The sequence below is a fragment of the Balaenoptera musculus genome, chromosome 6 (assembly GCF_009873245.2).
Source record: "Balaenoptera musculus isolate JJ_BM4_2016_0621 chromosome 6, mBalMus1.pri.v3, whole genome shotgun sequence".
Taxonomy (NCBI): Eukaryota; Metazoa; Chordata; class Mammalia; order Artiodactyla; family Balaenopteridae; genus Balaenoptera; species Balaenoptera musculus.
Genome location: NC_045790.1, coordinates 62,362,109 through 62,389,622, shown reverse-complemented (window position 1 = coordinate 62,389,622; position 27,514 = coordinate 62,362,109). Strand labels below are relative to the sequence as shown.

The following is a 27,514-nucleotide window of genomic DNA, read 5'->3' as shown; positions in this document are numbered from 1 at the left end:
AAGGCAAGCAATATTATCTCCTTTTCACAGATCAGAAAATTGAGGCTCTCTGGGATTGAGGGACTTTCTTGAGATTACATAGGTATTAACTATGAGACTGGAATCCAAGGTTTATCACTCTGAGTTCAACAGTATTTCCATTTTATACAAATATAACAAGAATATAAATCAAGAGGAAATATCACTGTTTTTAATGAAACTATCTTCTGAGGAGTGGCTTGTAAAATTAAAATTTGCTAAATGATTTACAGTTAACAAGATTTACTTTCCAACAGGAAAGGGTTTACATATGAGTAATAAGCATTACTTGAAAATGATTTCAAAGTGATCAAGTTACAAAGGAACAAAAACTTTTGAATGCATAGTTAAATTTTACTCATCATAAAAACAGTTATATAATGATTGAATTTTCTTGTTAATACAGGTTGTTCTGTTAACCTCACCAGTTAACACTTTCTTAGAGAAACAGCATTTTTGTTTCCTTGTGAAAGAATAGTAAATTCTTTAGAGAAACCCAATGAAGAGAATACACTTAAGACTGGAAATTTCCTTTGGGGTAATTTTTCTCCTGAACTGTAAGACTTGACATTTTGTTTGCATTTGAGATCAAGTAAGACAGAAACAATTTCTACTTCGTGGCTTGTTCAGAAAAAGTATCTGTGGGGCTTCCCTGGTGGCGCAGTGGTTGGGAATCTGCCTGCCAATGCAGGGGACACGGGTTCGAGCCCTGGTCTGGGAAGATCCCACATGCCGCGGAGCAACTGGGCCCGTGAGCCACAATTATTGAGCCTGCGCGTCTGGAGCCTGTGCTCCGCAACAACAGAGGCCGCGATAGTGAGAGGCCCGCGCACCGCTATGAAGAGTGGCTCCCGCTTGCCACAACTGGAGAAAGCCCTTGCGCAGAAACGAAGACCCAACACAGCCATAAATAAATAAATAAATAAAATTAAAAAAAAAAAAGAAAAAGTATCTGTGATTGCTGACATGAGCATGTGACCACCACCCTTATACCTGTTAGAAATGACCACGTTCTGGTGTGTATAAGTGTGTGTTGGGTGGCAGGGGACTTCTACAGCAAGCACTTCAACCAGGAACACAAAGGAGACAAACCCTTTCACTTTACATGTAGTCTATATAATCACAACCCAGGTTTTTATCCAAGAGTGGTCCTAGACACTTGTTAGAATTATCTGGGCACTTGTTAGCAATGCAAAACAACAACAACAACAACTAAAAACCAAAAACAAGAATGGACACTGCATTCTGGTGGCTCATATCTGTATTGCTAATGGTTTGATCTCTTCTTCAATTTGTCCAAAGCAGCGCTTTTCAGAAAGTAAGGTGTAACCCATTAGTAGGTTATGAAATCAATTATCCTGACCAGCATTTTTTAAAAATTAAAGAAATCAAATAGAGTAGAAAATACTCAAATGTCCTGGCACACAGTACAGATAAGTATTGTTTCCTGGAACTTTGGTTTCAGTCCTCTGTCTATGAATGGATATATGTATATAATAGTCATGTGTGTATATATAGATGTATACTCATGAATGTATGCATGTATGTATGTGTATGAGTACTGGGCCACAAAGTAAAGGTATTTCTCATTGTAGATTGTGGCCCCCAAACTTTGAATGCCCTGCACGAAGCAGTTAGATCAGTTCCCTTCTAGTAATTGGATCCCTTCTAAGGATCTACAGGTGTCTCTTGGGCCCACGTGTCCCTGCAATGCAGATAGAAACAGCTCACTGAGGCTAAAGCTGTGAATATGACACCGCTCTGTAAGTTGTATATTCAAGTGATACAGAAATCAACATATGAATATATTACTCCACAGCAATATTAAAAAGAAGCTTAACTCAGAGATTCAGGACAGGTTGTTCTTTTAACTCTTAAAAAAATTAAAAATGCCCAGAAAACACACCTAGGCAGCTTTGCTTTTCATCTCCTCTTGAATAAAAGCTAAGAGAAAATCTTAATCTTTATACACTAAGCATTTAAAGCAAAGAAACCTTACTTAGGTCTTGTAAATGCTTAACTACATGAAATATTTTTTACTCACTGATAATTTTATGACATCTAGAGAAAAAAATTTTAATCATTATGCTTTCAGCCTGAAGTTTTGTCAATTTTATACCACCTAAAGCTAATTTGAAATATTGATAAGAAATAACATATAGAGAAGATACTTGCATGAACTGAATGTGTTTGGAGAACATTTGGTTTAACTAGGTGAACTGAAACCAAGACTGTTGTATTGGGCTTCCACTGATTATTCTGTAAAGCCGACATCCCTCCACCCTCACCAGGACTTTGTGAAACTGGCATTACTGATGTGTGACAATAAAACTAATTTTGAGATACCAACTGTATAAGCACTCAGGGCTACAATTACCCTTCAGGAATCTGCTGGGTTAGGATTAAGTGATAGGATTTAAGGCCAAGTTGATATTTTCAAATTTAAGATTTCAAATCTGCCTTTTGCAGATTATTCTGAGTACTAAGAACATTTTCACTTTGTATTTAGTTCATATAATCACTAAAACAGAGGTTTTCTCAAAGTGTAATTCTGGATCAGCATTACCAGAGTCATCAGGTGCTTATAAGAAATGCACATCTTGGGTCCTTCTCCACACTGAATCAAAAGCCTTGGGGGTGGGGTCCAGCCATGCATTTAATCAATGCTCCACACATAATGTACACTCAAGTTTGAGAACACTGTACTAAAACATAATCCAATTTATCTTCTTTGCCAGGGTCAGACTGCAATTAATACTTCAGGGAGAATAAGTAGGGAGGTAACAGGCATTCCTAAAATGGCCCTTGCTAACTCTGTTTAAAGGGTGGTTTTAAAGTTTAAGTATTATTTGGATTTTTGCCCCTTTTCATTCTCTTGCTATCCAATCCTACCCAGCATTTAGACAATTTTGCAATTTATATTAGTAACATAATCAGAAGATAAGTACAATTTTCGTGAATCTAAAATTAATCAATTTACAACATATTAACATTTGTGATTTAAAAAATAATGTGATGAGAAAGAAAATGAAACTAACCACTTAAAAGAAGTTTGGGGGCTATTTGTGGATTTCTATTTTTGCCTTGGAGGATTAGGTACCTTTCAGTGATGAAATTAGCTCCATTACTCATATTGTAAACCTTTATATTCACAGAAGCACAGTGGCTGGTCAATAGTGATTGCTCAATAAATGTTTGAGAGAGTGAGTGATTAAGAATAATCCAGACTCTAAGTACAGGAGTATACCAAACATTCACCTTCACTCCAAAATATTGAATAAGAATGGCCCTAGAAATCTTTACTAAATTAAATGCATATTTTCATTCTCTAAACTTTCAACAGTCTAATAAAGAAGGACTTTTTCTGAAACCTAGAATCAAGGTTTAACTTGAATCATGATACCTCATAGACAATCTTTATACTGGGCACATAAAAAAAGGATTGTTTCAGTTACGTGCATTTGGGTAGCATGACCAAATAGATACACTTTATAATCATTAAGAGCTTGCCTAAGATTTTCAAAAATAATAAATCACTTTTTTTGAATAGAAAATATATTCACATGCCTCCCACCTTTTTTTCCTTCATTTCTTCTTCTAGAGATATCTTTGTACTTACACAAGCATATAGAAATGTATATTTCTATTTAAATGCACACGTGCGCCGTGCGCATGCACACGCGCATACACACACACACACATTACTCCTTGCTTTTTCATTTAACAATATATTTGGAGATCTTTCCACATCTACCTCTCTCTCTATCTACACATATGTAAACACATACACACACTGCCTTACTCTTTTTAATGGTCATATAAAATTCCACTGAATGGATAAATGCACTAAAATGTATTTAACTATTTCTCTGCTGATAGACAATTAGGCTTCTTCCAATCTTTTTCTAATACAAATAACTCTACAGTGAATATAGTTGTTTATGCAGCATTTCACATATGTAAGAGTATCATCAGTGGATTAAATTCCTAGAAGTACTCTCTGAGTCAGTGGTTATGTGTATTTTCAATCTTAATAAAACTTTCCTTATTGCTCTCCAATCCTGTACCAATTTAGATTACTATGAACAATGAGACTGCCTGTTTCTTTACACCTTTGCCAAGGTTTACTAACTTTTTAACTTTGCCTGTGTGAGAGATGAAAAATGGTATCTCTTTGTAGTTTATTTTTCATTTCCTTTTCAGTGAACTGCTTCTTCAAATGCCTTCCTCATTTTGGTCTCTTTTTTTTTCTGAAGGATTTCTATGAGTGGTCTATATATTAAACGAATTCATGCTTTGAATATAACATTTCAAAACTTTATGCGAGGTTGTTGTTTCACTGTTGCCTTTTGTTGCTGTGGTTTCTGTCATATGGAATGTTTTTACTTTTATGTAGTTGATCACATCAATGTATTTTTTTGTAGGATCTGAATTTTACATCATGTTTCCCCACTACAACAGAATAATAATTAAAAAATTTTTCCATCCAAGTGAAATTAATTTTTATATAAGGAGTAATGTATGGAACCAATCTAGTTTTCTTTTAAAAATAGTTATCCAGTTGTCCCAAGCATCATTTATCAATAATTCATCATTTCTCTATTGACAGGCAATGCCACATTTGTCATGTTATATTCTTATATGCATTTGGCTTATTTATGGTCTTTAGTCTATTACTGGCCTATACTGGTCTATTCATGTGCCTAGACAATTCTGTTTTAATTATTAATTTTATATATGTTTGAATAACTGGTAGGGTTGTTTGTGTCCCACACCACGCATCATTATTTTCCTTTTTATACAACTTTCTTCACTATTTTGCATGTTTATTTATGTAAACAGCTTTTCTTATAAAAGAAAAAAATCTATTGGTATCTTGATTAGGATCATATCAAAATTTTTAAGTTAATTTAGGGAGATTCAAAATGTTTGACACTGAAACTTCTCTTTCAATTATTCACGCTTCTTTTTGTGTCCCTTAGGAACTTTAAAAAGCTTTATTCAGCAGCTGGATCTTGCACATATATTGTTAGCTTACTGCCTGGTATATTTTGAGTTTATTATAAATGAGATCTTTGCTTATATTATTTTCTAGCTACTGTCATTTGTATTTAGAAAAGGTATTGATTTCTTTGTATATTAATTTTGTACTAAGTCACTTTACTAAATTCTCTTATTATTTGTTACAGTTTTTCATTTGATTCTCTATGATTTTTATCAGGTACACAATCATATCATCTGCGAATTCTGACCTCTTTACCTCCTTCCTAATTTTATATTTCCTTCTCTTGTCTAACTGCATGTTTCCTATAATTTTGAAAGCACAATTAAAAATCACATCCTCCTTTCTCACAAGGCAGATGGGAAAAGTTACTAAAACTTATAGGGGGTAAATTTAAAATAAATGAGTTAAATTATTTTAACATTCTACAGATAGATTACAAAATCCCTAGCCCATGAAACTTTGGGGCTATAAACAGTTATAATTTTTTAAAATCTAGATTTTAAGAGAAACCAAATAATTCCATAGCCAATAAATACAACTGTAGTTATGCATACTGAGAAAGTGGTAACCAAATCACATCCTTTTGGAGGATGAACTCATAAACATGGGAACATGGAGAAACTCCCTTTCATTTGAGAATTGATAATTGGTCATAGGCATCATTTTGAATTTTCCCTCATTAAAATAAAAATAAAAGACATGGGCCAGTGGAACAGGCAGTATTAAAATTTTATGGGTCTAATACTGACTCATATGTAACTCACAGATGACAGTATATTTTAATTTGCCACCAATACATTTCATATTTTATCTGGGTCACCTAGTCTCCATAAATGAAACATTAGTGATTTTTTTCCTTCAAAATCTACAGTAGTTTCAAACTAGTAAATTAACTTGCAATTTGATTTATAAATATAAGGATCAAGTTAAAGTTATACAACAGGTCACCTGGAACATAGTTTACTTCCATATTTATAAGTAGAATTTACAAACATCATTAAACCTTCCTAATCTAGATTTTGGATGAAACAGAATCTAGCCATTTCTGGCATGTTGCAACACACCTGTGGTTCTGAAATGCTGTTTCAGTATGAAATAGCTAAAAATTAAAATAACTCATTGTATTTTGCTTTAGAAGGGAATCCATCAGCTATACTCAGGAGGAGCCGAAGGCCCCGTCATTCTGTTTGTCTTAACCTTCTAGTTTATCAAGATTTCTAGGAGTAGAATGTCTTATAGCCTTAACCATAAAATTACTGCCTCTAGATCTTATCAGCTTCAAGGCTGGAGCAGTGTGAAACTGACTGACAGCTGAATGGAATATAGATGAAGCAATGGAGACTACGAGTCATTCAAAGTCCCATTTTACTAAGTGCTTTGAAAATGAGGTCCCAGAACCTTCAGTCAATTTAGGATTTAGTGCAGAAAGCAGAAGATTTGTGGTACTCTCTCTGAGGAGTTTTATCTGAGAGCTCAGGTTGGCCTAGGGAAAATGGGACACAGGAAAACAGAAAATACTAAGATCATAATGGACATACATACTTCTGCCAAAATAAGTGGAGAAGTAGTTTTGCTTGACTTTCATTTTTAAATCATTCAGGCTAACTGTAAAACTAAGAAAATTATTTAAAATAGAAATTTATTATTTCTGTAATATGTAATATATAAAATAACTGTGATTTATGTGTAACATCACATTTCTAACAAAAAGTTTCTTCCAAGCATATCTTTATATATGACAATTAAAGAGAAATTTTCGTCTCATGTGACTATGTTGCTTTTCTATCTCTATATAGCCATAACAAGAAATCCAACATTATTTTAACATTTTTTACCCTTTGGTAAGAAGAATGGGCAGTTCAGCTCCTTCTAATATAGCCATTTCCCCATAAATATAAAGAAGCCCTTCAAGTATTGATATTAAAAAATTTCTGACACACACCGTTAGGTGGAAAAAAAAGCAAGATTCAGTATTTTTGTTACTATTCGTAAAAAAAAAAAAAAATGCTAAAGGGAGGGAAAGAGAGACATTCTGCTTGTACATTCAGAGAATATCTCCAGAGTGATACTCAAAGAACTTGATAACTTTGATTGCCTCTACGGAGAAGAACTGAGGAACAGGAGTGAGAGGGACACTGCATTATGCAATTTCTTTTATCTTTTGAATTGTGCAACTTAAGAATGTATAACTAATTCACATAAATAAATTCATAAAAACTTTACATGCAAACCCAAGGATAAAGAAATAAAAGCATCTACAATTCTTGAATGAATTCTTAACTTTCTATAAATTATATAAGATAGGCCAAACTTTTACTTATATAGCAGTAGATGGACATTCAAATTTTCCTCCAAACAATTGAAAGAAATTACAGTATTTTTCATTAATCAAAAAAGGTAGAGATATGAACAATATTAGCTTCAACACATTTTCCTTGTGCCCTTTGGTGGGATCTAATTTTAGCAAGAGCCATTTAACATATATAATTACTAAATGTATATACAGAAAAGTAGAAAATTAGCTTTCATATCACAGTCTCAAAAATGATTAATGTAATCTAATTTAGTTAGTTTTCTTATCAAGAAGAAAAAACAACTCCATAAATAACCATCTCATTGAAAGAATTCAAATGTTATTTTATGGAGGAATGAATAAATTAAGCTTCTTACAGCAAATTGCTTATTATTATATAGTCTGGTATAAGATAAACTATGTTGTGATAAATACAAAAATATCACTAACTACCATCACAAACTTTTGATTCTCAAATGCAAAATGTGTTCTGGTTCCAAAATTCTAAAATTCTAAAAAAAATATGGTTATATAAAAAATAATGATGAAAAATAAATTAGAGTTTAAAATGAATAAAGACACATAAGGAAACACTATGGAGATGTATTTAGAAGGAAGATCAACGCATAATGAGTTCAGATATGACTGTAGTCAACTCTTCTACCTTAATGTCCATGTTCTCCTGAAATGTCAATAATAAATAGATCCCTACCATTAATTTAATGAAATGTAAAATGTTTACTCAACTAGTAACTTAGCTGAAGTCATACCCAGTGATGTTCCAATAAAAAATGTTACATAATCTTTTAAAAAATTCTTATTTAATACTATCAGCAGGAAATGCCTTTTAAATGTGTGTAAGTTTATACTTATATTTAAATAAGTAAAAATATATACATACATACATATTTAATAATTTATACACATGGACTCCATTGACCAAATAAAAGAGCACAGTAAAAGGAGAAAAAGTATTTTGACCAAATCTGAATATTGGTAGTTTGTACCATAATATATTCATCAAATAAAATTTAATATGTTACCATAATAATCTTTTGAAAAATTCTGAAATTTCTATGTACCTTGAAAACTGAAACATTTTACAATGCATAGCAAAAATGAAATACTAAACCATGTTTATGTAAAATATTTTTTCACTTAAGGTTATAAAACTAAAGTAAATCATATGCTCAAATAAAAATTCTCCATTAATGTAAAGATCCTTCTATTATAAGAAAGATGGTTTTATATTCACTATTAGACTAGGTAACAAAATATTTCAAGTGCTGATCATTTATTTTTCTTAGTAGTGGCTTCAATTTCATATCATCTCTTTTTACTGATTTATCCTGAGAAGTTGGTTTGCACATTGGAGTAAACCTCTTTGTGGCAGAAAGTGATTCCTAATAAATTTAAGTGAAAGTATTTCTACATAGACAGAGGTCAAATGTAAGAGACAGCTAAGGCAATTATTCTGGGAACCAGAGCAGGAAACCTTGGTAACCAGGAACCACATAAAGGTATTAGGTTTGTGCTGTTCCCAAGCCCTCAAATTTAACTAGTTTCACATCAACTGAATTAACTGAGTATACATTCCACTTATTCCAGGCTCTTAAGGAACAGCCCAACTGACTACTACTGTCAGGAATTCTGGCAATAGTAGAGGCTGCTCCTACCCAGTTAGCTGCATCAGGCATGCTATGGGTGATAGGTTGAATACTAAAGAACAGTCAGAAAAACTGAATTTATATGGCACAGTCTGGCTCAATGTTTGGAAAGAAATGGCTTGCATCTCGACTAACAGGTTCTTAAAGACTGTGCTCATAGACATTCTTTGTATGGTTCTACAGTGAATGAAAAAGGTACATGAAAATAAGCAAATCTCCTTTAATGACACGGCACCTACCAAAAAATCTAGAGTTTTAGGAGTCTAAACAACTATAATACATAGCACAAATTTTCTAGCATTTGGCAAGAGGAGGATGGGAGGAAGTCTTAAATAGGTGTCAGAGCACTTAAACTTTGTTAACTTTACGATAGGAACAGATGTGAAATTGTTTACAGAATCACCACCTCACTGCGAATGAAGCAGATGAAGATCTTCAGCACGACTGAGAGGGGATCTAAATCAAACATAAACTGTGGTAATAAATGTAAGGTAATAATTACTAGCAGATGTATATTTAGATAATATGTATCTATCATATGTCACTATCATGTGCTTTGATGAGGACACCTTATGATTTTTCCATGCAAAAGTTCTCTCTTTATTTAACTTTTAAACTCCTTTTGCTAAAAAGGAAATTTTCTTGTAAAAATGAAAACAAAAAACCATCCTTAACAGAACCTTAAATATTAATGCCTTTTTAAAAGTGTAAATTAATATGTGCAACTGACATTAGGAATTGATTTTTTAAAAATAGTTTTCCCACTATTCTCAGCTGTTATAAGTCAGTTATTTTGTGTTAATTTACCAATTAATATAATAAAAATTGCACCAAATTTGTGTAATGGATAACTTAAGGAGTCATGCCATTTTTCACACACTATACAGAAAAACAAACAAAAAAATCAAGCTATAAAATTCATCCTGCTAATGTTTGTACCTATATATACACGACCTGGAATAATCAATTTAGTTAACTCAGTGATAGCACTAGTAAATTTAGTAAACCCATATCTAGCTCATGAGGACGTTTAACAGATAGCTAAAATTCAATGTGAAGGCAAGTAGCAGTGCCTGGGGAAGGTGAAGCAGGAGAGGGGTGGGAATGGAGCGCTGGTAAGCCAGCATGAGAGAGGGTAGATGAAACGAAAGTGGGAAAGGACTCTTCCTCCCCATTTTTTCCAGTTTTCCTAAGGCCTTGGTAAGTGGCAAGTACTTCCCTTTCCACTGAAAATCACTTTCCGGATGGCCTGTATCAGGAGCATTATACAGTACTGGTACCTAATCTACCTCTTTTCCTTTTATGGTAAAGATACAGTTATTTTACATCTAGAACATTTTACAATTCCTTGGTAAATATTATGATTTTAAAGCTGAGAGGAAATTAGGAAATCATTTAGTCTAACTAACACCTTATTTTATTGACAGGGGAACTGAGGTCCAGAGAAGCTTTGATTTAGTTTCTAATCTACATAAATATACTGGAGTGACTAAAAGGTTTAGAAATGCTGTATTTAGTGTTATCAAAAGCAAGAGAGAAATGGGCATTAGAAATGCTTCAAAAATACAAAGAAAAAATGACAAAAAGAGAACTCTCCACTTAGAACGGTTAGTTATCTGTTCTGATGTTACCAGAAAATAGTGAATTAAAAATAAAGGGCTTGAAAAAATGGATTAGGGAAAAGATACTAAATGATGAAAGTATGAACACATGTAGTCATTACAAACAGAAAAAAGTATATACAACATACTTACCAAGTACATATTATATCATGAAGAAAATCCACAAAATGAAAAATGTAAAGCCTCTCATATAATTATTTTCTACCCAATTTGTTTCTATTTCATTATAAGAACAAACTATATGGTAGGATTATGGAAAAGGGGTACATGCACTTAATTCAAATCCCCAGGCCCCTTTTATATGAAACATCTAGAAAATCAATTCCATTTCTACTTTAGCTAGGTGGTTCTAAATTATTATTCTCCCTATGCTTAGTTGAGGTAAAAATGGAAAGGCCAGGTTACAGAGTTTGAGGATATCAAATTCTGCATAGGTTCTTATTACTATTTCTATTATAGCATTTTAGCACATTAAGATATCTTGGGTCAAAATAAATATATTTATTAAATATTAAAAACTTGAAAACTCAAATATGTAGTTGTGTTCCTAAGATATTATTTGCTCATACCTATGATAAGAGCCAATATAAATGTTTTTCATTGGAATCACCTAGATCAGTGCTTCCCAAAGTGTCCCTCTGGTAGAATGCAAAATGACTTTACATATGGCATATGGGTAAACATTTTTAATTTTACTATTTAAGTACAGATTTTAACATACATTAGAAAAAATTACACACTAAAACTGCTCAACACATTGTTGCCCCAGCCCAGTGTTTTGGATTTTTTCTCTCTAAAGAGAAAAATGTGCAATAGAGGCTATCAAGAACCTAAATTAAACAAATAAAAACTCAAATACTTACTGTCGCTGGGGAAGCCCGAGTGGTATGTGTCACTGAGTGACCAGAATTCTCCATTGAATTGCCAATCAGATAGGTTCCTCCAGAGCTGCTGATGAGTTGTCCTCCCGTGACGCCCATCTGAATCCCACCAGTGCCCACCATACTGTGGGATGAGACCACGGTAGTCACCTGTGCAGAACTCCCTTGAGTATCAAAGTAATTCCCTCCAGTGTTTTGGCTGTACATCTGCGTTTCTGTGTAAGGATAAGTTGTTGTTCGGCTTTAGAAGAAGAAGAAAAAAAGAAAGAAATTTATTTATATCATCTTATTTATTTTTTTCTAGTGTGAATATATGTTTAAAACATATCAGCTTAGCCTTTGGAACATGGTGAGTTTTTGTATTTTATATGAAACTTCATTCCCAGAAATAGTTGGGTTTACTTTCCAAACTAAAGGTACATTTCTTTATAAGTACCTTAACACTTTTCTCTACTTTAGAGCTTTTGCTTCTATTGGTGTCTACCTGCAGCATATAAATAAGCTCAGGTCTCTTCCCTCCAAGAAATCCTGCTGCGTGACTTCTTAAATTTCTTACAAAACTTCCTGCAAATCCCAGTTTTAGGAAAGCTGGGATCCAGAATGACTGGGGGCTGCAAGTCAGCTCCCCACGCTACTTCACACTCCTGGGTGACTTGCAGTAAACCTCCATGACTAAGGTAGCTAGCATGGATCTTTTTCTCGCCACCATAAGGATCTTGAGCAAAGATTTCACTTACCATTGGCCCTAAATCCCTAACTCTTTCATTTTCTTTACACTCAAGTTTCTCCTTGATGTGATGACTATGCCACCTCATGTCCTCACTTTCCGCTTCCCAACAACTGCAGTCAAGCTTCTGCCCTTAGCCTCTCACTGAAAGTGCTTTTAATAAGGTCACTTGTGACCACATCTAAATACCAAGCTAAAAGGCTGCTGTCAGTCCTCATCTTTCTTGACCTATCTGCAGTATAATATTGTTGACCATGCCATGTTGCCCTTTCCCTCCTTGTTCTGTCCTGATTAAGCAGCTTGTTCGACTGATTTATTTTTAATATTCAATTGACTATAACTTATATTTTAACATAACTTTTATTTTTACTTGCAATTAGTATAAGCTCACAAGAAGTTGCAAAAATAGTAAAGAGGTATAAAATACTTTATTTAAAAACTTAAACATCAAATTAAAATTCCCAGTTTTTTGGTCATTATCTTCAATACCACATTCCAGAGCTAGGCAGTACTGACAATTCAGTGTAGATATTTGCAGACATTTTCTATGTGCAAGGTTCTTTCTGTTCTAACCTCTCTTGTTCATTAGTTTCTATGACATTTTTTTTTCACCTTTTACTTTTTTTAACCACTATGTTTCGAGAGCTTTTGGAAGCTCCATTTTTCTGGCACATTAAATACTGGTAATTTCTGAGGTCTCCATTTTCAGCTCTTATTTTTTTCTCACGTTTATTCAGACCATATACCTTTATCATATACTACATGACCATATACACGCTCGTAAGTTGATATCTCCACTTTCTAGTTATACTTCAAGAGTTTTAAATCTAGGTTTCTAAAAGCCACCTGGTTATCTCTGTTAGGGAACCCCATGATATATGGGAAGTCTCAAATGTAAAATTGAACATATGCCTAAAAGGGAATTCTTTCTCTCTCTCGCTCTTTTTCCTATATTCCCCCTCTCAGCAGAGGGCAGCACCACAACCCTCAGCTTTGGAAATTATTGCTGACTTTCCGTGCTCAGATTGACATCAGTCACTAAATCCTACTAATTTTACCTTCTAAATAATTCTCCAATTCTCCTTTCCATTCTTGTACTCACTTGCCTTAACTCATAATGTTCTCCATTATAACTGCCTTCTAATTAGTTTTCCTTCCTCTATTCAGGCTCTCTTCCAATCTATCTTCACTTTGCTGCCAGGGGAATTTTTCTAAAATGCAAATATGAAAATAAAGCTTTTCTTAAAAACCTTTCCATGATTCTCTCTTGCCTTCGGAAGTAATTCACAACCCTTGACCTGCCTTATAAGAACCATCAGAGCCGATGCCTGCATGATCTCTGGACTTGATATCAGTCATGTCCTCAAGTGCTTTCTTCGTTTACACCACACTGACCTTTTTGCTGGTCCCTGTAACGTGCCATCTTCTCTTGCCTCCCTGCTATATCTCATGTTTTCCTGTCTAGAAGGCCTTTACATTTTTCTTCAGCTCTCTTCTTTTGTCTAAATCACCCTTAAACTCTCAGTTCACGCATCACCTTATCTCAGAATTACTTTTCCGCACCCTTTGCCCTCTGTGGCCACTCCTCACAGGCCTGTTATGTTCTGTTCTCTGTACTTTCCTAACACCTTGTGCATACCTGAAATACAGCTCTCTATACACTGTTAATTTCCTCATGTATTCATACTCCCATGAAATTATGTTTTATTCCCATATGTACCCTCAACACTTAACACAGTTGCAGCTACACAGTGGGCACACTAACCAACAAATAGAATATGATTCTGTTTGAAAGTACATTTGACATAATGGTGACTTCCGTAAATTTCTAAAACATAAATCCTTCTTTTGTTTTGTTAAACCAAACAAATTGGTTAGCACAATTGAGAAATTGTGCTAAATTATTCCAAGATTTTTCTGTATTATTTAAAACAGGTCATTTTAACCCGTTACAAATTAATTTGTAATGTAATTTCTAATGTAAATTTTAGTAAAATAATTAGAGTGCTCCAAAAGTATTCCACACTGGGTAAAGTTACTGCTTTCCAGAAAAAGCCACCAAAGATCAACGTACAAATTTTAGTTTGGGGTGGTGACAGAAACAACTCCATAGAGAACGTGTTTTTTATAGATAGAAAAATGCCATTTAAAATACACAGTTCTTCTCATTTTTGTTGTATTTCCCAGCTGGATACCTCATTTATGTATTTCTTTCATTATATATTTATTTAATAAAATAAAACAGCCATGTTGATTTCAAATTTAGGCGAAAAGAAAAGTGAGGTCATTTTAATTTATGTCTGCTAAATATGATAGTGACCCTATTTAGCTGTGCTTAAAATAACACACTCTGATGTTAGTATTTAAGTATAATCAAGTAAGGTGTATACATAGATATAGGGCAATAAATAAGTACTTTGACAGATGCAGGAAATGGTGCCAGCTTTCCATTCCATAGTCCAAACAAAATGCTTAAGCACGCTCCCCAGTAGTAAGTTGATTTTATAAATAAATCATGTAATAATGGCTATCGATAGCTAATATTTACTGACCATTTACTACGCAACAGGCACCATTTTATGTACTTTTCAGGTATTAACTCATTTAATCTTCATTACAACTTTATGAGATGGGTACCGTTATAATTTCTATTTCCACAGACAAGGTGAATACTTGAAGTTTGGATAGGTTAAATAGCTTTATCCAAAGCACACAGCTGGTAAAAAATGGATTTGGAATCTGCACTTAGCCCATGCTCTCAACCATTCTGTCACATAAAAAGAACTTAAGTTTTTACATATGTCAATGATACGTGTGAATGACTATTGAGGAACAGTCCCAAAAGCCGGTATAGGGAACATATGGACTTTCTGTTGCTATTTGGGAGTTCCTTATACCTTAGTTAACTGTTTACTAACACCCCACTACTCTCCTCTCTTACTCAGAATGGAATCTGCAGAAGATGTACTTGCAATGGTAAAGAAATAGAGATGGAAAAGGTGAGACTATTTTGGAGGATACTTACCACTGCACACTTAGATTTCAGAAGTTCTATGATCATGCAAGTTGCAACTCTATTATAAGAGAAACATTCCAGGGGGTTTAAATCACTCCAACTTTGGGGTATGACTCCTTTATATAATTAGTCCTCAGTGAACAATAGTAATGTAAACAAATGCATCACAGATATATAAAATCTGTATCTATAGCCCTCAAGTCAGCATAAAAATATGGCAGCAAAGAGCTTTGATTTCCGTACTTCCCCCTAGTTGGAGATGATTCATTAGCTAAAAAATGAGCAAAGAACAGGATAAGAGTGAAAGTCGCTGAAGAGTACGTCTAATCCATAAATTATGCTCATTACTCAATCATAACCCATGGGACTGAGGAGAAGGCTTGCATAAACACACACTGGGGTAAAGACTGGTAATTTCTAGGGGAAAAAAGACACAATTATATTAAGAAATGAAGTGTCACAAATTGTTGCTGAATTTGTCTCTGACACTTATACACTTGCAGTGGGGAAGAGAGGAGACTTTTAAACACTGGATTGGGTAATAGAGGCAGACCGTAATATCCTTAATCATTGTTCTTCAAGGGTAAGAAGATAAGCATTAACACATTTGCTGGAGGCCTGTCTGGAGCCAGAGCCAGAGTCAGGCACAGATAATTCCTAACCATCTTTTCAGTTCTAAATGTTCTAAGCTCCTGAGTAAATACTGGAGAAATTTTGTTTAAAAAAAAAGGCACCACCAACAAAAATAAACACTTCTTTCTTTCTAGGTACTATAAATAATAACTCTTTAATTCTGATACCTAGGATCAACGTGTCTTTCATACTGCTAAAATGAATACATATGAGATATTGCTTGCACACTATTTCCCCAGAAATTTCCAAGACATACGTTTGAGAAAAGTACTCAATTTCTGGCATATCAGATTGAAAGCAGCTAACTATTTCTGCACTGTACACTACTGAAACAGCTAAATTCCCAAGCAATTCTGTGCACACTTGAAAGATGTTTTTGTGTTCCTTTTGTTTGTTCTTTAAATTTTTATTTATTTATTTACGGCTGTGTTGGGTCTTCGTTTCTGTGCGAGGGCTTTCTCTAGTTGTGGCAAGCGGGGGCCACTCTTCATCGCGGTGCGAGGGCCTCTCACTATCGCGGCCTCTCTTGTTGCAGAGCACAGGCTCCAGACGCGCAGGCTCAGTAATTGTGGCTCACGGGCCTAGCTGCTCTGCAGCATGTGGGATCTTCCCAGACCAGGGCTCGAACTGGTGCCCCCTGCATTAGCAGGCAGATTCTCAACCACTGCGCCACCAGGGAAGCCCTGATTGTTCTTTACTGATTGCCTCAGACCGTTATGAAAATAATGTGTCACATTATTCTATAGCAGAAGAGAAATCTTTCCATTGTTCTGCATATGTATCCAGTAATGAATGTAAACACATAGATATGTGCATACTTGCTGACAGACGCTTCTTCATAGCTGACTCTATTATCAGGTTCTATGTAACTGTCAGGACTCTGATCCATTGAATTCAGTAAATTAGTGCTGTTTGCATCCCATCATGCCTTAGCATATACCTTGACTAAGCATGACCCTGAATATTCCCTGCTTGCTTATTCACTAGGATGATTATGTATGTCAATTTATTTTAGTTATAACCAATTTTTCTGTTTTCTTTATCTTCAGGTGTCTTATCCACAAGTCCAGATATATAATATCTCTAAATTATGTGTTTTGTATTTTACCTAGGTCTTGAATATCCTCTCACCAATAAGCTAGTCAACTACAAAATCAAGCAATGGTATGAAAATGGCAAATTAAGAAAATAAAATACCTTGCAAATTTCACACCATAAAATTTATTATGAAGATAGAATATAGTAATGTTGATCATTATATCTTACATTGGTACAATGTTTTATTGCTTTCAGGCTACTCTGTACACATTCTTTTAACAATATTTACTGAGCATCTATTCTGGCACCTGGGAAAAAAGGACCATGACCTCTACTGTCATAAGGGCTGCATAACATAAGGGGCAGGTGGTCAAAAATAAGAAAGGAAATAAGATCATTAGACATTTTCTTAAATTTATGAAAGAGAAAAATAGAATATTAAAGTATAATAAATGGGAGGGTGCATATTAGATCAACTAGTCAAGGAATGTTACCTCTGAAGAAGAGATATTTAGGTTGAAACTAAAGGATAAAAAGAAGTCAGTCCTATGGAAAACAGGAAGAAAAATGTATCAGGAAGATATAGTGTGGCATGTGCAAAAGCCATGACACAGGAAAGATCCTGGTATTTAGGAAGGAATTAGAAGTCTAGAATGGTTGGTTAAAATGAATGAGAAGGACATTAGAAACAAATGAGGTTTAAAAAGTAGATAAAAACTAAACATGTAAGTAGTGTAAACAAATTTTTTAAACTGTGGGTCATGATCCACAATTTAATGGGTCACACTAGCATTAAAAAAAGAAAGAGACTATAGTAGACTAGACAACATCAGAACATATCACACCTAGTAAGGATAAGAATTATCTTGAGAAACTTTGTTTCTGTCATATGCATATACGGTGTGTGTGTGTGCATGTGTATATTTATCTGAGTATAAAAATGTACATCTAATTTTCTCAATGTGGATGGTTGTTTAAAAAGCTTAAAGATATCATTATGGACTATGGCAAGAAGTTTGGATGTTATTTTAAGCTGGGACAGGAGTTTAAGGAAGCTATGGTACGGGGAGGTAAGGCAATGTTCCGGCCAGAGAAACAACCTAAAGAAAGGCCTGAGGTCAGAGACGTAACAGGAAACCATGAGAAAAGGGAGTAGCAAACAGGGCACACTGCTACAGATAAGCCATGTAAGATGATTCTGAAACATGTTCATTAGATATAATGAGAGGACATAATCTTATTGTAAGGTGTTTCCATGTAGTGCTAGCAAATATATGTCTGATTGGACTTGACTGAGGATATAAGTAACTAAAGGCAGCCAGAATGAATCAGTTTTAAATATTTTCAAAAAGTTAGGGAGCTAGGAGAATTTGGGAACTGGGAGAACTGTTGTTAGAGATAGCGGCAGCAATGGCCAACAGCGTTTGAGATGATTGTGGTCGTGTGGTGTCCTTACTGGACAACTTCTGGGGTGTGTTTTTGCCTTTGGTCTGGCTGCTGTCTAACAATGCTTGTACCTGTCTTTTTTCAGCTTGATTCTTCAGACTTCCTAGAAATTCTGAGTCACAAATATCTTTCAATAAATTCTTTGTTTTGCTTAAATAAGCCAGACTTGGTTTCTGCTGCTTGAAACCAAGAACTCTTAAACAGTTTTTCATTGTGAAGTTTTTATGGGAGTCACCAAAGCCCTGCATAGAAGTAGCTAGATTATTTGGAATCTTCAACAAATTGCAGTCTTGTGGTATGTAATATCTGGTTGGCTAACATGCACTACTTCTTTGAGTTTTTTTTTGTTTTTGTTTTTGTTTTATTTATTTATTTTTTGGCTGTGTTGGGTCTTCGTTTCTGTACAAGGGCTTTCTCCAGTTGCGGCAAGCGGGGGCCACTCTTCATTGCGGTGCGCGGGCCTCTCTCTATCGCAGCCTCTCTTGTTGCGGAGCACAGGCTCCAGACACGCAGGCTCAGTAGTTGTGGCTCACGGGCCTAGTTGCTCCGCGGCATGTGGGATCTTCCCAGACCAGGGCTCGAACTCGTGTCCCCTGCATTAGCAGGCAGATTCTCAACCACTGCGCCACCAGGGAAGCCCCTTTTTTGAGTTTTGACATAGATCATTTCTTGAATGCTCTAAGTCAGACTGAAGGCAGAAGGTACATCAGAGAGGTGACATGTCCATTTTGTGCAAGACACCAAAGGGGAAAACAGTAATTCAGAAAGGAATTCAAGTGACGTAATATAAGAGACTATTACCTAAGAATAAAAAACAATAAACTACATATAAAGTAATAAAATACTAGAATCACTAATGAAACACTTGACTTAAATTCAGAAGACATACTTATTTCAACTGCTAAAACAATAGGTAAAAAATAAAAGCATTTATCGAGCTGTTGCCACAACAGCTACAGAGGAAATACAAGAAGGAATTATTAAAATGCAATAATAATCCTTGCAATAACTAATTGAGCTTTTTCATTCATATGTAGTATTTGTAATATTATATATGCTGATAATGTGCAGAGTACTGAAATCACAACTTTAAATTATCATTACATAAAGATATCTGGACATTTACACTTTACTGTGCATTTCAATTCTTCATTTGTATATCGTAAAGTAGTGGTTCTCACACTTTAGTGCACATCAGAACACCTGAAGGGTTTGTTAAAACACAGATTGCTAGGCTCCATTCCCCGAATTCCTGATTCAGTAGAACAGGGCTAGGGAACCAAAACTGGCATTTCTAACAAGGTTGGCGTTTCTCAGATGAGGTACATGCTGCTGATCTGAGGAACACACTTAGAGAACCACTGTACTAGAGGATAATAAAAATGTGAAGACCAACTTTCACAGGAGTAAGGAAAAAAAGTGCTATTTCACAACTATTAGTGCTCTTAGTTTATTTGAGTTTTTTAAAAAGTCAAAGTCCACAGTTATAAAAGAAGTTTTATATTCTGTGGCAGTTATCCATGAAAGCCATTACCAAAATTTCTGTTCACTGCTATAATGGTTTTTGAAGCATACCAAAAAGGTGCACATAATAAGTACATATACAGGTCATCTGCCCTGACAACAGAAGTCAGGGAAGTAGATATAGACTTAAATCAACTTTGGCAGGAATGACATCATAAAAGATTTTGATCCAGAGTTACTGGTCTAAATTTACAAATAAGAAAAACTGGGCTGGATCATATGGTAGTTCTATTTTTAATTTTTTGAAGCACTTCCATACTGTTTTTCATAATGCCTGTACTAACTTACATTCCCACCAATCGTGCACAAGAGGTTCTTTTTCTCCACATTCTCTCCAACACTTACTTCTTATTCAGCCATTTGCAACAACATGGATGAACCTTGAGGGCATTATGCTAAGTGAAGTAAGTCAGATAGAGAAAGACAAGTATTGTATGATATCACTTATATGTGGAATATTAAAAATCAAACTCATTGGTGAAGCAAGTCAGAAAGAGAAAAACAAATATCGTTTATTAACGCATATATGTGGAATCTAGAAAAGTGGTACAGATGAAACCTATTTGCAGGGCAGGAACAGAGACGCAGATGTAGAGAATGAACGTGTGGACACGGGGGCGGGGGGTCATGGGGGGTGGGATGAATTGAGAAATTGGGATTGACATAAATACACTACCATGTGTAAAACAGATAGCTAGTGGGAACCTGCTGTATAGTGCAAGGAGCTCAGCTCGGTGCTCTGTGGTGACCTAGAGGGGTAGAATGGGGGTGGGGGGGTGGGAGGGAGGTCCAAGAGGGAGGGGATATATGTATAGATACAGCTGATTCACTTCGTTGTACAGCAGAAACTAACACAACATTGTAAAGCAACTATACCCCAATTAAAAAAAAATCAAATTCATTGAAACAGAGAGCAGAATGGTACAGGGGCTGGGAGGTGGGAGAAATGGGGAGATATTGGTCAAAGGGTACAAACTTTCGGTTATAAGACGAATAAGTTCTGGGGATCTAATGTACAGCTTAGTGACTATAGTTAATAATACTGTATTGTATACTTGAAAAAAAAAGAAAAGAAGAACTGAGCAACCATATATATGCACATAAGCTCAAAAAAATTGTACTAGAAAAAAAAAAACTGAAAAAAAAGGTGTGTTAATACTATGTTAGCAGCATCTCAATTCAGTTCCATTCATTTTTCCGTGTATATTTAAAACTACCAAGTAATCTGCTCTTGTGCCTCACCTGTCATCAAATGCTATTCTTTATTCAATTAATTCAACAAATACAGATTGAGCACCTATCATATACGACCGTTGTAGGTATGAGAGAGAGAATGGGGAGCAAACAAACAAGGTACTGGGCCCACATGACAGTTACATTCTAGTGGGGAAAAGACAGATATTAGATAAGTTAAAAGTAGATAGTGGAGAATGACAGATAGTCATAAGTGTTGTGGAAGAAATGTCTCTGTTAGAAACAATAAGGAAACTTAGGGCACAGAAAAACTGTTTGGCCAATAATAAGACTAAGGAGGATTCAATAACAAAGGAAGAAAACAGAAGAATATAAAGTCAAAGAAGACAAAGAATCAAGGATAGAGTAGCTGACTAGTTGATTGCTGGAGATTTAGAAAAGTTAATCTAGAAGAATGTCTATTAGATTTAACAAATGGAGGTCATCAATGACTTTGATAAGAGCAACTTCATTGTAATATGGAGAAAAAAGCCAGCTTGGAAGAGAATGAAGAATATGAGGTCAATCCTAAGAGGATTCACTATAAAGAGGAACAGAGAAACCAGGTACTTGTTAGAGATGGATATGTTGTCGAGTGGGACTTTCAAAAATGGATAAACGCAGCTAAAGCATGTGTGTATGTTGTTGAGGCCAACCCAGGTGCTAACTCCAGGCAAACATGTGGTATGCCCCATACCCAAAGTTAGGCACACTGTTGGACTCAGGCAGTTTGGAACCTCGGAGCATTCCCTGGAGGCAAGTCTATTCGTCTGACTCCTTCTGAGGGCCAGACTAAGATTTGTTGGATTTGTCCCCTCCAAAACCTTCTGGCCATTACAAAGCTCAACCTTTGTGAACCAGCCTTCAACTCTGTATAGCTGGGGGATCTACAAGACTGTAGTCTCTTGTGAAGCACAATACGGTGTTTCCCAACCTTTTCCAAGGCATACTCCCAAACAAAGAGTTCTCACTCTAGCTTCCAAATATTTGTTCACGCAGAGATTTTTATAAGTTTAACTTCTTTTGCAGTTAGTTTTATAAGAGTAACTATACTAAAAGTGAATATGTTTTTTCAGACAATACAAATAACCCCATTTCCTGCTCTCATTACACCCTCCCCATCCTGAACCTGAACTGGTTAGTAATTAATGCTTTGAACTATTAATCCTCATTTCACAAATTAGGAAATCTAGGTGCAAATGTGTTATTTGCCTGATGTTATACTGTAGTCAGTAAGAGAAATGATACTTGAACTTGGGCCTCTGAAGTTCATTTAAGAAAACAATACAAGTTGGTTCTAAACCTAAAAAAGCACATGTGGATTTCCTTCATTTTCACCTTTTTTTTTTTTTTAAATAAATTTATTTATTTATTTATTTTTGGCTGTGTTGGGTCTTCGTTTCTGTGCGAGGGGTTTCTACAGTTGCGGCGAGCGGGGGCCACTCCTCATTGCGGTGCGCGGGCCTCTCACTATCGGGGCCTCTCCTGCTGCGGAGCACAGGCTCCAGACGCACAGGCTAAGTAGTTGTGGCTCATGGGCCCAATTGCTCTGCGGCATGTGGGATCCTCCCAGACCAGGGCTCGAACCCGTGTCCCCTGCATTGGCAGGCAGATTCTCAACCACTGTGCCACCAGGGAAGCCCATTTTCACCTTTTTTTTAAAAAAAAAAAAAAAAAAAAAAGGAGGGAGGAGGAGAGGAAGAGAAAATTTACAGGTCTAAACTTTTCCAAGTGTTATAATGCAGAATTATTCTGGACATTATGCTACTGGATATGAAAATATCACAGAGCAAATTGCCCTTAATGTGCATCAATTAATTCTACGAATGAGAAATATTAAAAAGGAATACAGCCAGGGCAGTCAAATAATAGCGTTTTCTTCTGGAAGCTGTTTAACTATAACATTCGATGTTGAAAAATTAGTAAATATGGACTTTTCTATATATTTTATGAATATCCAAAGAACATCCTATATTCACAAAATAAATTTAACTATAAAAGTATAAGATGGGATTAAAAAAAACATACGATGATTCATACAAACAACAACAGACTCTTAGTCTTAAAGAGTCATCAGTCATAAAAAACCCCACGAGTTTATTATCTACAATAAGATATACAATAATGCAATAGCATAATGTATAAAATTTACTAAAAATTTTTTTTATGATTGGCCAACCCTTCCCCCCAAACCTCCAAATAACTCATGATCAAAAGACCTCTACCTACAGATCACTGGAAAGGAATATGTGTTGAAGGTCAGAAAATATGAACTCTAAATACTACCTAACTAGAGGTACAAATTATTGCACCTCTCTGGGCCTCAGTTTACCCACCTGCAAAGTGGAAAGATTAGAATAAATGATCTCCACGACCTTCACAACTCTGATATTCTGAGAAGCCATATTTGAAAGCCTTCCATTACTCTAGGAGGCAGATTGAAAAACATCTTGCTGTGATTTATGTCAGAGTGTTCTGCCTATGTTTTCCTCTAAGAGTTTTACAGTATCCGGGTTTACATTTAGGTCTTTAATTCATTTTGAGTTTATTTTTGTGCACGGTGTTAGGGAGTGATCTAATTTCATTCTTTTACATGTAGCTGTCTAGTTTTCCCAGCACCACTTGTTGAAGAGACTCTCTTTTCTCCATTGTATATTCTTGCCTCCTTTGTTATAGATTAGGTGACCATGGGTGTGTGGGTTTATCTCTGGACTTTCTATCCAAAATAAACATATGGGACCTAATTAAACTTAAAAGCTTTTTGCACAGCAAAGGAAACCATAAACAAAACAAAAGACAACCCTCAGAATGGAAGAAAATATTTGTAAACAAAGCAACCAACAAGGGACTAATCTCCAAAATATACAAACAGCTCATGAAACTCAATATCAAAAAAACAAACAACCCAACCAAAAAATGGGCATAAGATCTAAATAGACATTTCTCCAAAGAAGACATACAGATGGCTAAAAAGCACATGAAAAGATGTTCAACATCATTAATTATTAGGGAAATACAAATCAAAACTACAATGAGGTATCACCTCACACAGGTCAGAATGGCCATCATCAGAAAATCTACAAACAATAAATGCTGGAGAGGGTGTGGAGAAAAGAGAACTCTCCTACACTGTTGGTGGCAATGTAAACTGGTACAGCCACTGTGGTGAATGGTATTGAGGTTCCTTAAGAAACTAAAAAACCTTAAGTTTTTAGTTTTAGTTTCCTTAAGAAACTAAAACTAGAGCTACCATATGATCCAGCAATCCCACTCCTTGGCATATATCCAGAGAAAACCATAATTTGAAAAGATGTTCATTGCAGCACTATTTACAATAGCCAGGACATGGAAGCAATCTAAATGTCCATCGACAGAAGAATGGATAAAGAAGATGTGGTACACATATGCAATGGAACGTCAGCCATAAAAAAGAACGAAATAATGCCATTTGCAGCAATGTGGATAGACCTAGAGATTGTCATATTCAGTGAAGTCAGTCTAAGTCAGACAGAGAAAGACAAATATCATATGATATTGCTTATACGTGGAATCTAAAAAAAGGGTACAAATAAAATTATCTACAAAACAGAAATAGAGTTACAGATGTAGAAAACAAACTTATGGTTACCAGGGGGTAAGGAGGGGAGGGATAAATTGGAAGATTGGGATTGACATATACACACTACTATATATAAAATAGGTAACTAATAAGGACCTACTATATATAGCACAGGGAACTCTACTCAGTACTCTGTAATGGCCTATATGGGAAAAGAATCTAAAAAAGAGTGGATATATGTATATTTATAACTGATTCACTTTGCTGTACACCTGAAAATAACACATTGTAAATCAACTATACTCCAATAAAAATTTTAAAAAATAAATATAATAAAATAAAATTGAATAACAACAAAAAATAAACTTAAAAAAAATAAATAAATCCTTCCATTTTTGGAGATGGATGAAACAGGCTCTTCTCTAAATGTAGAGGACCTCAGTGCTCTTTTTTACACAAAATGGTAGTTCTCTCTCCAAGAGCTTTCTAAGTAATCAGCCATATACTTACTGAAATCTAAGTGGCAAGTGGATTCATTAACCAGATCCTACACCAATTTGAATGTATGTATCAGTAGAAGCATAAAGAAAGTAGCCTCTTCATCTCAATTACAGAAATACCATACAACCATTTCTTCTAAGCAGAGAACATTTAAATAATAATAAAGCATAATTTTACCTGCAAAATCCTAAAACTTACTATTTCACTGCAAGACAAAATAGAAACTTGAAGAGTATCCCTATTAAGGTTTTTTATTAATTATTTTAAAAGCATATGGAAAGGATAATTGGATGGCTTCAGAAAACGCACTACCTATATGATTTTCAAATAAAGGTGAGTCCAATGGATTTTGAATAAATCTAGTCAATGTCAATATATTAATAATGTATCACCTCCTGAAGTTACCATGTGATGTTATTAAATATTATTCAGATAAGAGTTCTGTGGTCAGTTTTTAAAACACGACATTTCTTTCCTAGAGGATTTCTCAAAGCCTTTAAAAAACTAACAGAAATTTAAAGTCCACAAAAGAAGTTCATGCAGTGTTTTCCTGCTTGTGAAACCACAGAATTTTTTAATGGGACATTTTATGAAACACAGTTTGGTAAATTCTCTATTGGGTTTGATGAGAAATCTGTAATTTAAACAGGAAGATTATGAGAATGCTTTCTACCAGTCAAGTCTTACTGCAATAGATACCCGTTACAATGAACACCTTGACATTTTAAAACACTAATCATCTCTAAACAGCGGATAAGCTTCAAAGACCACTTGATATAAGAAAATCCTTTAAAATTAAAAAAGTTTTTTCAAAAAAGATTTCTTAATTTGGACAAGATATAGTATGATGTCTTTATTTCCACTTTGACTAATATGATGGAGGAATAAGTGGGGAAGTATGAGTCAAAAAAGGAGTGGGGGAAAGAAAAAAAATCATTATTTAAAAAAATTGATTTCTCGGCTACATGAAATTTCAATTGAATTGGACTCTCTCTACGTGGTATGCACTGTTTACCAGCTGTTTTAATTACAATCTACTAAATTATTAGATATCATAAATTGTAAGAATCCATAACAATGGACAAGACTATGATCCAGCCCAGTAAAAAATATTCTTGGGAAAACTACTGCAAGGAAATACACAAATGTGGGCTCCTACAGAAGCAATGATAAGGAGGAACAAGAGTTAGGTTACCTTCTCCCTTGAGTAAAAAGCTATTCTACTCCAACACACCACTATAAAGCAGTCTCAGTTGTTCACTTGAAATACATCCTCACTCACTGACTCATACTGTTAAATCCTGTTATGCTACCAGTAACGTCCATAGTCATAGAGAGAACCAGTAAATACTTTAGTATTGTCAAATTATAATGATTACACATTTTCATAAGTGATGACACATATCTGTGAGGGCTATCATCACCTCTTGAGTGAGACCCCTTGCATTATGGCTACTTGGCATGGGGCTGCTGGTGACAGGAGCAACAGTGAACCAGTACTTACTAACCATGCACAGGCTGCAGGGCCATGTACTGGGTGCTTGAAAGTTCATGATAAAGATCGGCATCCCTATCTTCTGCGAGTTTCACTAGCAAAAAGCATTTATTATCACAAAGAAGTGGGACTCTCACTATGATCCAAGTCAGGGACCAAACACTAGTTGGCTATTAATTTAATATGGTGGAACAGAAGAATATGAAATACTCTCTCCTAACACACATGGAAGTGTATCAAATAAAAAGAGGGAGTATAAAGACTTCAAAATGAACTTTAGAGACAAAAATTGTACATAGTTAAATGTCAGCGCTACAAAATTACAGAAAGATTGGAATAGCTTAAGCTGAAAAATTTTTTTGGTTATATTTGAAAAAAGATGTTCATAGTCCTCTAACTACTAAAATTTTGAGTGTAATTCATGGCAACACAAATGTTTCTTTAGTAAATATGAAAATGGTGCTACAGAATCTTTAGTCAAATGTTGTACTGAAATTGAAATTGTAATGAAAGGTTTTTAAAGATGCATCTTCTCTATCTTGACCAACGTGCACATTTGTGACATAATTAGCTGGAGTTGAGGATGCAGTCTGGGTCCACACAGACTGGACCAAAACTAATTGGACTTTGTGGCAAATGAACTCATGACCTAGACCTCATTAGTCATGATCTAACCAACTGAGTTTGCGGGCCATAGAAAATTCATGTTGGCATGAGATGTTTATTTTGAATTATTTCTGCACTTAAATGGGGCCTATAATTTTAAAGAGCCAACTTTAGAGGTGCTGATTTTCTAAGGTTTTGTGAATGACTGAACTCACCAATCTCACATTTACCTATTATATGGAAGACCCTA

General features: G+C 35.0%; 1 protein-coding gene across 6 annotated transcripts in view; it reads right to left on the bottom strand.

Annotated features, from left to right (window-relative positions):
• Positions 1–27,514, bottom strand: part of RFX3 (regulatory factor X3) — a 293,286-nt gene that overhangs the window by 83,395 nt on the left and 182,377 nt on the right. For all 6 annotated transcript variants that reach the window (XM_036854090.1, XM_036854085.1, XM_036854088.1 and 3 more), the window contains one exon: positions 11,469–11,727. In XM_036854090.1, coding sequence (XP_036709985.1) covers positions 11,469–11,727 — 259 coding nt within the window. The remainder of the gene's footprint in view (positions 1–11,468; positions 11,728–27,514) is intronic.